The sequence below is a fragment of the Chinchilla lanigera genome, unplaced genomic scaffold (genome assembly GCF_000276665.1).
Source record: "Chinchilla lanigera isolate Chin_1 unplaced genomic scaffold, ChiLan1.0 scaffold00048, whole genome shotgun sequence".
In the NCBI taxonomy this organism is placed as follows: domain Eukaryota; kingdom Metazoa; phylum Chordata; class Mammalia; order Rodentia; family Chinchillidae; genus Chinchilla; species Chinchilla lanigera.
In genome coordinates this window covers 3,025,611-3,040,093 of record NW_004955449.1, presented here as the reverse complement: position 1 = coordinate 3,040,093, position 14,483 = coordinate 3,025,611, and the positions used below count along the sequence as shown (strand labels likewise).

Below are 14,483 nucleotides of genomic sequence, written 5' to 3'. Positions count from 1 at the left end.
TCATTTCTAGTGGATGTTTGTGATGTAATTACTACTGTTAATTTCTGGTTTAGTAATCAATTTTAAGGTAAAATTTGGACACAGTTCCTTTTAAAATATTGTTTTCCTTTTGCAGATGTCTTTTAAGATATATAGCATTTAAGAACATCTCAGTATATAAAACCTTATAGATAGAATCAACAATTTGTTTCCTCCAAAATTCTGAAGGGATTTCAGGTGGCAATAAAAATGGATCCTGGGCTAGAATATATATATATATATATATCAGTGTTACTAATCTATCAGTAATGTGCTATGAGCTAATTGTATTGTGCTGGGATGTTACATAGTATTAAAAAATACTATATAGAAATTTTTTATACCTAAATGATTTGTGCTATAATTCATTTCCTTTTAATGTATGATTTTTTTATCTAATGTAGTTCATTAATATAGAGAAGCTTTTAAAATGCTAGAAGAGCACTTATGTTAGATGCTGTATTTAATTTGTAAAAAACTGCTTTGATCTTGGCTATCACTGTATTCAAGAAAATTTCATCTTTTAAATATGTTGCTTATTTTTGTAACACAGGAATAAGGAAATTGAAGGACATTACAAATTATTAGGTGCCATCATTTTAAGTTCATTTTCTGTCTGACACTTTTAAGGAACTCTTAAGGATTGAGTAGTGACATGACCTTATATTAAGCTGCAAACAAAATATATTCAGTCTATAACTTAGGCTTATATTAAAGCTAATCAAAATTGTTTTGCATGATTTTTAATTTATGTGAAAATGACTGATTGATGGATTGATTGATTGAGACAGGGTCTTGCTATGTAGTCCAGGTTGCCCTTGAACTCACTATGTAGCCTAGGCTGGCCTCAAACTCACAGCTATCCTCCTGCCTCAGTCTCCCTTGTGCTGGGATTACAGGTGTGGGCCACCACACCCAGGTATGTGAAAATTTTAGATAAGAATATGGCATGAGTTTTTAGATTTTCTTGCTATAATTCATTTTGATTGGATACATTTTTTCTTAAACTTTCTGAGGGTATGTAAGTTGAACTTTCACTAGAATTTTATTTTAAATCAAAATTAACAGTGTAATTCTTTTCCCCAAACCAGTTTACAAATCTTATCCCTTATCTGTTGTTTTGTTCTTTTGAGACAGGGTCTCACTACATAGCCCAGACTAGTCTTAAACTCACCATCCTTGTGCCTCAACCTCCCAAGTGCTGGGATTCCAGGTGTGCACCACCATGCCAATGCTTCATCTATTAGTATTTCTAAAATTTTTTTTTTTTTTAGGGCTGGAGGCATAGTTCACTTGTAGAACACTTGCTTACCATGCATGAGGCTCTGGATTCAACATCCAGCACTGAAAAAAAAAAAATAATAATAATAATTAAGAAATGCTTGTTCATCATTCAGAGTTTTTAAACAATTTTTGGAGGTACGATTTCCATATCATAAAATTCACCAACTTAAAGTGTGAACAGCTCAGTCATTTTTAGTAATTTACAACCACTATCATAGTCCTATTTTAGACTATTTCTAGCACTGTAAAAAGGTCTCATGGGTATTTGTAGTCAGTCCCTATCCCCACACTGAGTGTCCATTGAGGTCTTTGATGTAATTTTAGCTTAATTATTATGTATACTCTTTAAGTGTCTAGATTTATCTTTTTTACATGTGGATGTTGAATTGCCTTGATACCTTTGTTGAAAGTCAGTGGACCATGAATATGTTGGCTTATCTCTGTACTCTCTAATGATCTGTACATTTATCATTATGCTAGAATCACACTGTGATTCTTGAGTAGTTTACCATAGCATTTTATTGAGTGATGGTGTTGCAGTAGTGGTAATGGAACCCAGGGCTTTATACTAAACTACTCCCAACTATTTTTATTTTTTATTTTGAAACAAAGCCTTGCTAAGTTGTCCAGGCTGGCCTTGAAGCTATGATTCTTCTGCCTCAGCCTCCCATGTAGTTGAGTATACAGGTGTGGACCACTGCCTGGCAAGTTTTGTTATATTTTCAGTGATGTAAAGTTTCAGCTGCCAATTATGCAACTAGAACTGATGGAGTGTATTTTGTCGAGATGCTGCAGAATAAACAGAAGTCTCTTACAGTACTTGATGCGTAGGGTTAAAAGTGCACACTGACCCTGGTCAGGTGGGTGGGAAGGGTAGAGATCGGAGAATTCCCATCAGAGTGGACTGGGGATGACCCTCAAAGAGACATAGCCATACAGTCTCGGAGAGTATATTCCTCTTTATGTAAAGACCCAAGCACCACATCCTGGGGCTGGATAGTGCGAACTTAACCACACCTTGTGCAGTGTACTTGATACATGGAAATTCTTCTTACCCTGTCTGGTGAGCATCCCACTCCAAATAGGCACACAAGCAGTCTGTATTCTAAAAATAGCAAAAGCCAACCAAACAAACCCCACAAACACCCAAGTGGTTGATGAAATGCATCTTTCCGTCTCAGCCCTCTCCCACCTTCCCCCAAACGACTTCTCCGCCAAGATAAAGAAGTGACCCGAGTTGGCCGCCAAGCTGTGAAGAGTTGTTGCAGTGGTACCAGGGTACAGGAACGGCAAGACACAGCAGCAGTCTTGACAGGACAGCTGTTCCCTTGAAGCTCCTTCCATAGGCCATGCTTACTTATTCAGGCAGAGGGACTGAATCCTCTTCAGGGACAATGTCTCATCATCATTTGCTTTCCTGTCTCTTTTCTTGGTAATTCCTGTCCCTGTAAGGTTGGCCTTGCCTTCTCTGTCTTCCCAGCTAAGTGCAATTTCATGCAATGTGCTTTTGCTTTCTTTTCTTAATGTTGTTTTGTTCTCACACTGGCTATGTCCTGCCAGATCCACTTGTGTGATCTTTCTGGTTGTCTGTGCCCCCTAGTTAGTGTTTTCAGTGTTGTTGAGCTCTTTATACCTTTGCACTTTGGTTGGCATCGCCATCCTTTTGTCTGAGACTGGAGGTATCTTTATGTGGGGTCACCTGCAGCCCCATTCCACTTTCTTCTCCTTACTCCTCTCTTTCCTTGGTTTTCTGCCTTTCAGCCTGGAGCTATGCATTGGTCTCCTTGGTTCTGCACTGCCCAGCCTTTGTGGCTTTCTCCTTTCAGTACGTACAGGCTCTGTCAGCAAAAGCGCCTTGAACTTCATATTTAGTTTGGAAATGGGAAGTTCCCTGACTTTGTTGTTTTTAAAAATTGCTGTGGTTATACAAAGTCCTTTATATTTCCATAAGAATTGTAGGATCAGCTCATCAATTTCTGCAAAAAAGTAAATAAATACTTTAGAGTTTTTGTAAGGATTGCACTGAATCTAAATCAATTTGAAGAAAATAACCATCTTAACAATATGGAGCCATCTGATCCATTAACATGAAATATCTTTTTACTTAGAGCTTTTAAAATTTCTCTGAAAGGGGCTGAGGATGCTTAGCATGCACAAGGCCCTGGGTTCAGTTCTCAGCATGTGCACACAGGCATTCTCCCACCATGTTACAGTTTTCAGTGTGCAATTCCTATACTGTTCTTGTTAAACCTATAGACTTTTTACTCTCTTTTATGCTGTTGTGGATATTTTCTTAATTTTATTTTTAGATTATTGTTTTAATATATAGAAATAGTTTTATATATTGATTTTTCTGTACTTATTCATTAGCTGTAGGTTTTTGGTTAGGATTTTCTACATACAGATGATGTTATTTACAAAGATAAAAATACTTTTTAATCAGATGTGTTTTTTCTTCCTGATTGCAGGAATTCTCTAATACAATGCTGATTAGCAATGGTGAGGCAGACATCTGTGCCTTGCTGTCAGAGGGAAAGTATTCTTTCACCATTATGTTAGCTGTACTTTTTTGTATGCCAGTTTTCAAATTGAGGAATTTCTCTCTATTGCTAGGTTGCTTAGTTCATTTTACATTGTTATAACAAAATGCTGCATGCTAGAAGGAAAAGAGTACTTAGCTTACAGTTCTAGACTTCAAGAACAGGGCCCTGAATCTGCTCTGTCCTGATAAGGGCTATAGCCATAGACATCACAATGGCAGGAAGACTTGCCAAATGATGAGCACGGGTTGTGGAACCAGAGATTAGGAGTTGCCAGGCTCCCTTTTAATAACCAGTTCTTAGAAGAACTGATTCAGTCCCACAGAACCTATTTTAATCCCCTCTCAGGGTGTTGCCTCTATCACCTAATGATTTTCCTTTAGGCCCCACCTCGTAAAGCTTCCACTCACCAGCATACTGAGGACCAAGCCTCTAGCACATAAACTCGAGAATAAACCACATCATGTGCTGAATATTAATGATGGCTTGGTGTTGAATTTTGGCAGATGTTCTTCTCTGCATCTGTTAGATCATCAAAAGTTTTTCCTGTCTTATTTTAATATGGTGTATTACATTAATTTTTTTTATTTTTTGCATTTCTAGTATTTGGTCCTACTTATGATTCATTTTATATTATGTATTGCTGATTTTGTTTTGAAACAGAATCTTGCTAGCCAATTCAGGCTGGCCTTGAACTCATTATGTAGCCCAGGCTGGCCTCAAACTCATTGCTATCCTTCTGCCTCACCTTCTGAGTGCTGGGATTATAGGTGTGTGCCACACCTGGCAAATTTGCTTATTTTTTTTACTGAGGACATTTACACCTATATTCATTAATAATTTGTAATTCTTGCATTAGGTTCATGATATCGGTAATTCTGGCCTCAATATATTGGGAAGCATTTCCTTTTTTTTTTTCTGAGACAGTCTCACTAAATTGATAAATTCCCTAGGTTGGACTGAAATTTATAATACTGCCTCAGCTTCCTAAAATGCTGGGAGTACAGGGCTACACCGCCATGCCTAGCTTCTACTAATTTTTATGAAGCAGGTGTGGGAGCAATGTATTTCCTTTCTTTACTTTTCCGGGAATGCTTTATTTGGCTTTCACTTTGAAGAGTAACTTTGCTTGACAGATAGCCATCTTGGTTGATAGTTTTAGATTTGGTATTTTCTGTTAGTACTTTGAATATGTCACCCCACTCACTTCTGGCTTCCTTGGTCTCTGCAGAGTCATTATTCTCTTACTTTAACAATTTTCAGTTTGTCTCTGGTTTCTGATGGTTTGATTGCAGTATATTTGGATATGGACTTCTTTGTGTTTTCCCAAGTTAAAAATTTGTTGAGTTTCCTGGGTGTGTAAATCTTTTCTTCAAGTTTGGTAAAATTTTGACCACTCTTTTCCCTCAAATATTTTTTCTGTTCCTTTTTGATTTCTCATTATGGTTACATTGAAATGCTTGAACAGTTTTAACGTAGGGGAATATCAGAGGCCAATTTACATTTTGTAAAGCAAGGGGAGTATTGGTCAAGAGATTATTTTAGTAATTGACAATACTGGTAGAAGCATGTAGAAGGAATCAAAATGTCCTTCAGGTTTCTGGGTGACTTGTATAATAGAATGGTGATGCTTATTAGGAAAGATTGAAGAAAAGGATAGGGTGACAAATTGTATATACAATCTTATATTTACTTAATTTTCTCTGGAGGTTTGTATTTCCATCATTTTGTTTTATTCTTGATTTCATCATTCTTAATAGATCATAATTTCATGCCCTTCTTTCTCCCCCCTTCCCTACATCTCTTAGTCCCCTTCTCATTTGCAAAATACCTAGTAGAAATAACTAACTACAGTTAGAACTAAGTTGCCTGTGGCAACATACCAGTCAGAAAGTTGAGATGGATAGCTCTTATTTCACAAATAATAATACTTGATCAAAAAAAAGTTCAAAATTTAAAAAATGTGTTATAGTAAAGGAGAGATTGCCATTAATGCCCCTCAAAAATATTTTGCTTTCAAACATACTTACCCCGTCATTCTTCTGGCCTTCTAAAACAATTCTAGAGGTCCTCTTTTGTGTGGATGTCTTTAGTTGTGTAGTCATGGCTACCTTGATGTTCTGAATTGATTCAAAATGTTCATCTTTCATGATCATTTCGATTTTGGGGAAGAGCCAGAAGAGGCACAGTACCAGATTTGGTGAATAAAGTGGGTGAGGACAACCATATTTTTAGGAGCCAGCCTTTTGGTTGGATGGCACTCAGCAGCACCATTCACCATGCTTTTGATTATACCTCATGAAGGCACTCACAGAAGACTTCCAGAATGGCTTCAGAAAGTGATAAGAACAATGTGTACTGCAAGTGGGAGGGGAGGTATTTTGAGGGGGAATGTGCCTTTTACTGTAATAGATTTGCTTTAATTTGAACATTCATAGTATATTTTGATCACACCATGTATAAATGTTTTTGCAAAAGGAGTATACCTATAATTTTATTTGGCAAAGATAATAGTCCTGTTTGAGTTCTAAGAAATAATCCTTTTATGTTGTAACTTTTGCATATGCTGTTTTCTTTTTAAAATATTTGCCTTTTAAGTTAGCATGTATATTGAGATTACAGTTGGGCCAGGGATATAGCTCAGCGGCACAAGTGCCTGCCTGGCAAAGCGCAAGGTCCTGAGTTTGATTCCCAGTACCAAAAAAAAAAAAGAAAAGAAAAGAGATTACAAATGACAGAATTATGTTGGTAAGGGAAATGTTACTCTGCTTTATATTTTTAGCGGAAGACCCATCCAAAAGTTATGTGAAATTAAGAGATTTTGTGCTTGTGAAGCTTTGTCAAGATTTGCCTTGTTTTTCCCGGGAAAAATTAATACAAGGATTCAATGAAGATATGGCAATAGAAGCACAGCAGAAGTTCAAAATAAATAAGGTATTTTTTGTAGAAATCTATGTATGTATATATTTATATATTTATTTATTTTGAGGGTCTCATTATATAGTTCATGCTGGCTTTGAACTCATTATGTAACCCAGGCTGGTCTTGAATTTGTGGTGATCCTCTTGCTTCAGCCTCCTGAGTGCTGGGCTAACAGGCATGCACCACCACACCTGACTAATTTTAAAGGTTTTTTTTTTTTTAAAGTACAGTAAGTACCCAATTTAACGAACAAGTTCTGTTCCAGGAGAATGTGTTTAAGTTGGATTCATTTGTGAGTCCTGCAAAGTGAATCTTACACACCTTTGAGACAAATACACAATGTGAAGCAAAAAAAAATGCGAGGTCTGTTTGTATATGTGAAAGTTTGCAACTGAACTACTTGTAGTTGGGGACTATGCATAGCAAAAAACAAAACGAAACATATAGCAGTACATAGCAGAGAAATAGCAGTGGTTAAGAGTACAGGCTCCAAAACTAGACTGCCTGAGTTCAAGCCTAGATCTGCTGCTTACTGTACGATGTGGGATGCTTTTGTTCACCACTTTGTTCCTTGACTTCCTCATTAATGGAATAGGAACGTAATAAATTTTGTAGGTGTATTGTAATAAGCAAAACAAATATGTTAATAAGGTAGTATCCAAATTTTGCCTTTTGAAAAATGTTTAAACTGTAGTCATTTTCCTTGAAGACAGTATGGTAGGGAGAGGACTGAAGTAAAACATGTTTCATTTTATATACTTCTACATATTTGTTTGAAGTCTAAAGTGGTGTAAATATCTTGAGAATAGGTATAGATAGTATTGGAATGCAGAGAAGGGAGTTCATAACATTTATGTAAATAAGGGAATCAGGCTGTTTTGTGGAACAGATGGCATCTGAACGAAGGCTTGAGGAATAGGTAAGATTTAAATTTTGAAAATACGTGGGATGAAGAATATTCTAATAAGAAGGACTAACCATTTGCTGCTGTTGACCCATCATTCCTTGTCTGCTCGATCTGCAGGTCTTGGCTTTCCACTTACCAGTCTAATCATTTTTCTTGGAATACTTTCACTTGCTTCTCTTTTATGCGCTCCTTAAATGTAACTCTTCCACAGCTCCGTTATTGTTTGTTTTTAAAAATCAATAGAGGTTTGCAGTACATAATACATTCTTTATGGGTATATAAACACATACATCCTGATCTATTTTATTTTCCCTTCCCTTTCCTTCCTTAGAGTTCTTTATTCCCATTTCTTCTTACTCTACTTTAAATTCTACTTGGGCAATCTCATCTAAATCTCCAATCTAGATTTTTTATCCCTTTGAGCTTCTAACTATATAGCCAAGAAGTTGTTGGTCTCCTTCAACAATTCAGTTTAAACTGAAATGTTCCATCCTGCATTAAAACAGTTTAATAGTTTTCTGGCTTTACAATGGAAAATATATATATTTAAATATATATTATATATATATGTAATTTGTATCTCTAGACTATATTAAACCTATATTAAGAGAATTTATTCAGTAGTTCTGCTTGTAAAAGAAAGGGTATATGGACCCTTAAAGGAGTTAAAGGAATTCAAACTCTCAGGTAGAACACACAGAGCCACTGTAATCTGGACATGCTTTCTTCCTGGCTTCAGTTTCCTACCACTTTGCTACCTGCTTTGGCTTTACTGAGCCTCCTGCCATTTCCCTCCAGCGCCACACCTTTCTTGTGTCCTTTTACATGTATTAGTCCTTTATTGGGGATACCTCTTTCTCCTGTTTGCCTGGCTAGATAGTACTCATTTTTCAGACTCAGGTGTTCTTTCAAGGAGGTTCAAATATCATCTTCTCAGCCTACCTCATAGCCCACCTCCCCACCTGCCGAGATACATGAAATAACACAAATAGAAAAATGGTGGGACTGGGGTTATAGCTCAGTGGCACAGTGCCTGCCCAGGCAAGTGCAAAGTCCTGAGTTTGATTCCTGGTACAAAAAAAGAAAAGAAAAATGGTGTTGTTTTGTTGGCTTTAGGGACCCCAAACTTAGCTTGGTGTTGTGGCACACCTCTAATCCCAGCACTTGTGAGGCTGAGGCAGGAGGACTGCTATGAGTTTAAGGCCAACCTGGACTACATAGTGAGTTCAAGACCAGCCTGAACTACACAGCAAGACCCTGCCTCAAAAAAAAAAAAAAAAAAAAAAGAGAGACCAAAACTTCTTGATTTTTCCTAATATTTCTTGACAATCTTTTTTTCTTCTGCCTTCCCATTAACTATTACTATAGCACAGAGCCTGACCTTTCTCCTCATCTTATGTATGTTTTCCTCCAGTGACCTTAATGGATCTTAAGGTTTTAACTGTCACTTAAAACTAGTAATGGCTTAAACCCTCACCCTTAGACCAGAATCACATGTTCTGCTGCCTCCCAACTCTCCTGGGCTGTGAAAAGGCAGTCATTTCACACCTTCCAATTTCTTATCCATCTCTAGAGTCCTTCTCCCTTAGTGTTCTTACTGGGCTGTCTCAGCTCTTGCTCTCATCTTTTTTTTAATTTTTTGCCTCATTTAATAACTTAGTTTCTTAATTGACCTTTCTGTCCTTATTTTTCTATGCAGCTAAAGAGCAGTTTACTTAAAATTCAAACTGTGCACATCATTAAGCTTACATTTAAAACCTGGTCACCTACTAAGTTGAAACTCAGCCCTTTCACCCTCTCTGCACTGCTCCTTACCTCTTATTTTGTGCACAGATACACACAGTACTCTTCCCCCATTTACAGAATGACACTTTCCTCCCTTTAAGGCTCATCCCACACCTGGAGGTGTGGCTCAGTGATGAAGCACTTGCAAGAAAGATTCAGCTCAGGTTTTTTCTTTTAGTCCTTCAGAAATGTTCTCCTAAGATTTCTCATAATCTCTGTGCCACCTAAAATACTACATTTCTGCTGTTAAATTTTTATCATTCTGTCATTAGATCATTTTTGTTACCCACTAGATGGCTGATTCCTTGAAAGTAAAGAGAGACTTACTGCCTTTCTTCTGGTATCTAGCACAGTCCCATCCCCATGGCAGCTGAAATATATTATCTGTTTTTTTAATTTGAAAATGTTCACAGTTGGTTTTTTTTTTTTTTTTTTTTTTTTAAAGCAACATGCTAGACGGGTTTATGAAATCCTTCGACTGCTGGTGACTGACATGAGTGATGCTGAACAATACAGAAGCTACAGGCTGGATATTAAGAGAAGACTGGTCAGTCCTTATAAGGTAGGACTTTCAAGACAGGCATGACATTCTTATCCCTGTGTAAAACAGAAGAAAAACCAGCCTGTGCTGGTGTGGGCAAGTTGACATCAGTTTCCTTAAGGAACGTTTGTAAAGTGAAAATACTCTTCCTATTATAGAAATTCTTACTCTAATAAATAAGAAATGTTTTCCAGTCACTTCAAAGTGAATCTCAAGGATAGTCTTATTTTTCTTTCATTTGTATGCATTTTTTAAAAATCTGAATACTCAGGTTCTTTCCTAACAAATTATCTTGTTTTCCCCACGTTTCTTTTTTTTTTTTTTTTTTTTGGTTTTTCTCCGGTACCAGGAACCAAACTCACGACCTTGCGCTTGCCAGGCAGGCGCTTTTGCCGCTGAGCTAAATCCCCAGCCCCTCCCCACGTTTCTTATTCCAGTTGTCTCCCTCCCTGCTTTGGCTCTCTTTCTAAAAATAGCCTTTGGCCAGGCATGGCATATGCCTGTAGCCTGTAATCCCAGCACTGGGGAGGCTGAGGCAGGAGGATCATTGCGAGTTCAAGACCCGCGTGGGCTATAAAGTGAGCTGAAGGCCAACCTGAACTGCATAGTGAGACCTTGTCTCAAAAAGACAAAATAAATAACATAAATACGTAAATAAATAGCCTTTGTTGCTGTTTATAATGCCTATACTGTACTTTACTGTAACTGAAATCTCAAATTAATATTATTTACCTCTTTCTCTGGTCTTTTGTGTTAGACAGGGTCTTTGTATAGCCCAGGCTGGCCTCAAACTTGCAGTGATCCTTCTGCCTCAACATCCCAAGTGCTTGGATTACAGGCATGCGCCACCGCAACAAGTCTCTTTTTTTGTGTTTTTAAACATTGTTTCTTCTTGACCTTTTTTTTCTACTATTTTTTCATCTCATGTATTTTCCTTTTAATGTAGTGGTATTCCTAGATCAGATCTGGCCTTATCTGATTTGCCAATTTGCCAATTACTAGTGTGGATAAATCTAAATGTTAGTATAAATAATTTCATATTCTATCTTTATTTTGTCTGCATTCACTGAATATTACTACATTCTTCAAAAACTTAAATTTTTGATACAGTATACAATATATATAGTTTAAGGAATATTAAAGATTAATAAATCAAAGCAATTTAGACCCCAGATCAACTTACGTTTTTGTTATGTCAGATAATTTCCTTCATAAAGGCTTATCTCCAGTATTTTATTGTACCCCATCTTAGAAATGTTTGTGTGATTATAGATTTAGCTAAAGTAATAAGCATGACACATTTGCCTAGCATTCCACAATTATCAAAGGTCTACCTTTAAGAGACATTTATTAGTTTTTAGGATGGGTGTAAGGTATTGTTTTCAGGATTATTTTTTGTTTGAATTGCCTTTTGAAAGACAAGTTGACACAGAGACTAAGAATTTAGACTTCTAACTGGATTGTTAAATTTTCAATCCTGGGCTTCTCAGCTCACTAGCTAGTGAGCTTGGGCAAGATACTGATTCCTGTTCCCTTTCTCTTCCATCCAGTACCTCTTATAGTTGTTAAGATTATACAGTGTAGGTTAGTATCTCTGATTTCTAATGTCCATAAAATCAACTTTTTATTATATGCTTTTAATAAGAGAGAGTTGATATGATAACCTAGAATAGTTTATCTAAACATGAAAGTTTTATATATTACAGTGTTGCCACCTAGCAAGGAGTCTTGGAGTTTTTCTTTTCTTTTTCCTTCTCCATATTACCCAGTACTTTCTCATCTAACTCCACCCTGTCCCTTCCGTTTCTGCCACTGCTGACTTTACTTAGCCTTTCATCATCTGACTTAAACCACTGTAGTAGCTGCTTAGTCATCCAGTCTCATCCATCGTAAACATCAGTGATACAGTATTGTCACCAGCTCCTTATTTCAAATTCCTCTAGCTTAATGTCCTTCTTAATAAAATGTGAAGGGTATAATAAAATAGGAGAGATTCAGTAAGTGTTAGTATATATTATTTAAATAGGGTTATTTTTTACTTTTGTGAAACTTCCAATAGTTTGTTAAAATTAGTATTAGGTGTGCTTAAAAAACTGAGTATTTAAATTTTAAAGATGCACTGCCATTAAATACTTCCCTTCACTTTGAACACACTTCTCCAGTCACTCTTGCCACTTTCTGAAGCTGTTCTGTTGTGGTTTTTTTTGGTTTTGGTACTGAGAATTGAACTCAGGATCTTGTGCTTGCCGGGCAGGTGCTTGTGCCTCTGAGCTATATCCCCAACCCCATGAAGCCGTTCTGGAAGTCCTCTTCTGTTAATGTCTTTATTTGTGTTGTCATGGCTACTTCGATGTCCTGGATAGATTGAAAACAGTTTACCTTTCATGTCAGGTCGAGGAAATAAAGTAGATGAGAATACATTGTAATATTTCTACAAGCTTACCTTTCAGGTGGCACTTGGCACCATTCATTGCATTTCTGATCACATTTCATGAAGACACACAAGAAGACCTCTAGAACTGCTTTAGAAAGTGGCAGAAACAATGGGATAAGTGTGTTCAAAGCAAGGGGGGAGTATTTTGAGGGGGTTAATAGCAGTAGAGCATCTTACAGTAATGACTTTTAAATTTAAATATCACGATATATTTTGATCACACCTCCCATGTCTATAAATATATCACTGGGTAAAGGAACCTAGAGAGTGGTATAGTGGCAAGGAAATGCCAGCTCAGAATTTTAATCATTATATAGTGAAATAAATAACTGCACATAATAACACTTGCCTTTCTTCAGTTAATGTGTTTTATTTAAAGAAATGTGTGTGTCTACATAGGCCAGAGGTTAGTTTTATTTTGTTCCCTTGTTGGGGATCAAAATCCTGGCCTCAGGCATGCTAGGCAAGCATCCTGCTACTTAGGTACACACCCAGCACTGGCTGGAGTTTTTTTATTATGCTGTGGAAGGAGGCTACTAGTCTATCTATGTTAATCATTATTTGACACAAACCAGGTCTTCTTGTTAAACTCCTTTTAGAGGATTTGCAGTTCATAGTGAACAACATTTAACCACTTAACAGTTTATTCCAAGTGATTCTTGTATTGAGTAAATTTGATAAAATTGTCGCTTTTATATTTCCTGTTGTCTTATAACAATTAATGAAAAAAATATACAATTTTTGGTCATCCTATACGTAAATAATTGGACTGGTAAGTGGTTAAGTTTCCTTGAGGGTAAAAAAAAAAATAGACTGGGCCATATAACTTAGTGATTGAGCACTTGCCTAGCATGTGTGAGGCCCTGGGTTTAACCTCTAGCACCATAAAAATTTTTAAAAAGCCTCTTCAGGACAAGTTTGGACATATGTCTACTCTCATTTTTAACACTGAAGATTTAAAATTGTAGAAAAAAAAGAAATAGATCTGTCTTCTTACTTTAATAAATAACTATTTGTTGTTTAGAAAAAGCAGAGAGATCTTGCTAAGATGAGAAAATGTCTCAGGCCAGAAGAATTGACAAACCAGATGAACCAAATAGAAATAAGCATGCAACATGAACAGCTGGAAGAAAGCTTTCAGGAATTAGTGGAAGATTACCGGCGTGTTATTGAACGGCTGGCTCAAGAATAAGTTTACTCTATTCTGTACAGGAAGCTCCCAAATTTCTGTACATTGTGCTGTGAAAAACCTGATGATAACTTTCATGTTAACATCTTGTAACATTTTACTTACATTAAAAGTTGCCTATGTTATCACTAGTTGAATATTTTCTTTTGGAGAGATTGTATATTTTAAAATACTGTCTAGAAAGTTTATGAGCATATATTGCATTAAAAAATACAGCTTCTAAAATACCACTGCTCTTGCTTTTCTTCTTAAACAGTATAATAAATGCTTAGTTGTGGTATGTTCATGTGTGATGTGATTCTTAAATACTTACTATAAACTTTTCCGGGCTTTTAAAAAACCTTACATTTTAGATTTATTATTCATTGTATACTTTGCTTCAAAGAGTTGACATCTGACACCTTTAAAACACATTCCTTTATGGTAATCCTAATAATCTTGTTTCTCTTGTATAATTTTTCTAGGAATGTTCCTAGTAAGGAACATTTGATTTAAGTGAACTCCTGCCTATAATAATTGTTTGTTTTTTTGTGTGCTAGACAGGTAAGAGAGACAAATACATACACCTTAAAGCCTAAATGTTTGGCATCAAAAATTAACTGAAAATAATTTAGAACTTAGCCATAAAGTATTTTATAAATAAGATAGAAATCAGTGTATACACCATATGCAGATAAGATAGGTGTCTGTTACAAGTTGCTACACAGTTAAGTACAAGGAATAAGTCAAACTGGGCATGATGGCACATCCCTGTAATCCCAGCACTCAGGAGGCTGAGGCAGAAGGATCACTGAGTTCTAGTCCAGCCTGGGCTACATAGTTTAAAGCTAGCCTGAACTACAGAGCGAGACCCTGTCTTGAAA

The 14,483-nt window shown here is 36.4% G+C and overlaps 1 protein-coding gene across 2 annotated transcripts in view; it reads left to right on the top strand.

Annotated features, from left to right (window-relative positions):
* The window catches only part of Hat1 (histone acetyltransferase 1), a 44,255-nt gene extending 30,355 nt beyond the window's left edge, over positions 1-13,900 (top strand). For both annotated transcript variants that reach the window (XM_013518735.1, XM_005393220.1), the window contains exons 9-11: positions 6,625-6,776; positions 9,902-10,018; positions 13,456-13,900. In XM_013518735.1, the coding sequence (XP_013374189.1) occupies positions 6,625-6,776; positions 9,902-10,018; positions 13,456-13,623 (437 nt within the window). In that variant the 3' untranslated portion in view covers positions 13,624-13,900. The remainder of the gene's footprint in view (positions 1-6,624; positions 6,777-9,901; positions 10,019-13,455) is intronic.
* The last annotated feature ends 583 nt before the right edge of the window (positions 13,901-14,483 follow it).